General features: G+C 52.7%; 1 protein-coding gene across 1 annotated transcript; it reads right to left on the minus strand.

Moving 5' to 3' along the window:
• shisa8b (shisa family member 8b) lies at window positions 1–1,138 on the minus strand (the record flags this gene model as incomplete). Its single annotated transcript, XM_084002156.1, has 1 exon — window positions 1–1,138. The coding sequence occupies one exon, from the start codon at window positions 1,136–1,138 to the stop codon at window positions 485–487; it is 654 nt and encodes a 217-aa protein (XP_083858282.1). The 3' UTR covers window positions 1–484.
• Between the last annotated feature and the right edge of the window lie 971 nt (window positions 1,139–2,109).

A 2,109-nucleotide genomic window follows, 5' to 3' on the forward strand; every position in this document is an offset into this window, starting at 1 on the left:
CGGAGTTAAGAAGTGTTGTACTGTCCCTTTAAGAGGGAGGCGACGGAGCAGTGGGCGGAGTTAAGAAGTGTTCCAATGCCGTTAGCCTGTTAAATGTTTACTGTAAATGTACTCCCAGCATGTAAGTGACTGGTTCCTCAGGTTTGGGTTCTTGTAGGAGAACCACAGTGACCTCTGATGACCTACCGGACCTGAACTCGGCGAACACAAACTCACCCTTCCTCCTGCTCTGGAGCTGCTACGAGCTTCTCCTATTCCTATATGACCTGTGACCTCTAGGAGCCTGAGAGTTGGATTCCCTTCCAGACACTATAAATGCTATATATGATCAATGTACAAGACCCTCTCTGACTGTTTCCATGGAAACCCTCCTCTTCCTCCTGTAAAGTTGACCCCGTTTCCTCTTCCTCCCCGTCGGGCCGACTGTCCCAAACCCCGGCGTTGAACCAACACCCGAGCGTTTCCTCTAACGAGACTCCAGGCCTCAGACGGTCACCTCCGTCGTGCTGTGGGTGGAGTAGCTCTTCTGCCGGTGGTGGTGGTGGTAGTAGGCGGGTTGAGGAGGCGGGTGTGGCCCCTGCTGGCCCTGCCCAGCCCCCCCTCCTCCTCCTCCTGCTCCTCCTGCTCCTCCTGCATACACCACTCCGTAGGGCGGCTGGCTAAAGAGATCCGGTATGTTCTCTATGCTCTGCCGCCGGCGGGTGGAGTAGCCGTGTCTCCGGGTGGAGCCGTGCACGGAGGAGGATTGGGGGGCGTGGCCTTGGGCGGAGGAGGACTGGCCCGGGGCGGAGGCCTGCCGGTGGACGTAGCGGCCGCTGGGCTCCCAGGCTTTGAAGGCGGAGCTGGACAGCTGTGGGTGGGTGGTGGTCTTGGGGAGGCGGGGCTGCTCCAGGTGGCCGGGGGGGATGGAGATGGAGAGCGGGGCGTGGAGGTCGCGGAGGTCGTGGTGCGCCGACATGGTCTTGTGGATGTACGACTTCTCTTTGGGCGGCACGGGGACGGGCTGGAAGGTGGGCGGGGCCACTGGCTGGAAGGTGGGCGGGGCCACCGGCTGGTAGTGGGAGAAGTCCATCAGGGGGAAGCTCTTGTAGTAGCTACGAGACGCGCTGTTGGCTGGACGGAGACAAGCGAGAAACATCTCTGTTGATTATCAAAGTCACCAACATGATCTCTACCTCCGAGCTTACAGGACCTTCACCAGACCAGCGGGGGGGGGGGGGGGGGGGGGGGCAATACTCGGGGAAACAGTGGCACATTTACAGCCATGAAATAATAATTGTTGACATCTTTTAATTCTATTTTGGCATGTCTACGTCACATTTTCTCAACATAATATTCAAGTAACAGGAAGATTTATTTGCTAATTATAGGTTGTATTCATGTTGAGGTGGACTTTTGGACATATTTACATTTTTGGAAGAAAAAATCATTTCAGGATCCTCCTGCAGTAACCCTGCTGGACCACTAGGGGTCCCCTGCAGTAACCCTCAGACCCCTAGGGGTCCCGGACCCCCTGCAGTAACCCTAAGACCCCTACGGGTCCCGGACCCCTCTGTTGAAGATCTCTGCTTTAGTAATCGCCAAATAAAAAGTTGTAATTCCGGTGAATAACCGACTTTTACTCCGTTGTTACCAATGAGGTCAGTACAGCTCAGACGGGCTTTATTCGCCCCCGTAGGTTTGTTTATACTTCGGAGTCATTTTCATTTGGTCACGGTCTGATTGGCTGCTGAGTCACATGATGAAGTCGCCTGAAATGAACCGTCAGTGTGCAAACGGAGAGTTTATATGCGAGGACGCTCCCGGCTCAGACACGTCAGACTTCTGCTCTCAGGATTCACAAACACTTACAGGAAGAAGAAGACATGACTTCTTATTCTTCTTATCAATATAAACGTGAACTTTAGTAAACTGGAATTATGTCACAAGGAAAGTTTGCAAACTTTATTACAGGGTTGGTACGGGTGCTGAAAATCCTGGAAAACCCTTTAATTTTAGTGTGATTTTTTCCAGGTTTGGAAAGGTCTTGGATGTAGAATAAAGGTCTTGAAATGTGTGTTGTATGTGATGACATCTATGATAGAACAGAGAAAAGAAGATCTCCATATC

This window comes from Eutrigla gurnardus (genome assembly GCF_963514095.1).
Source record: "Eutrigla gurnardus genome assembly, chromosome: 22".
NCBI classification, from domain to species: Eukaryota; Metazoa; Chordata; class Actinopteri; order Perciformes; family Triglidae; genus Eutrigla; species Eutrigla gurnardus.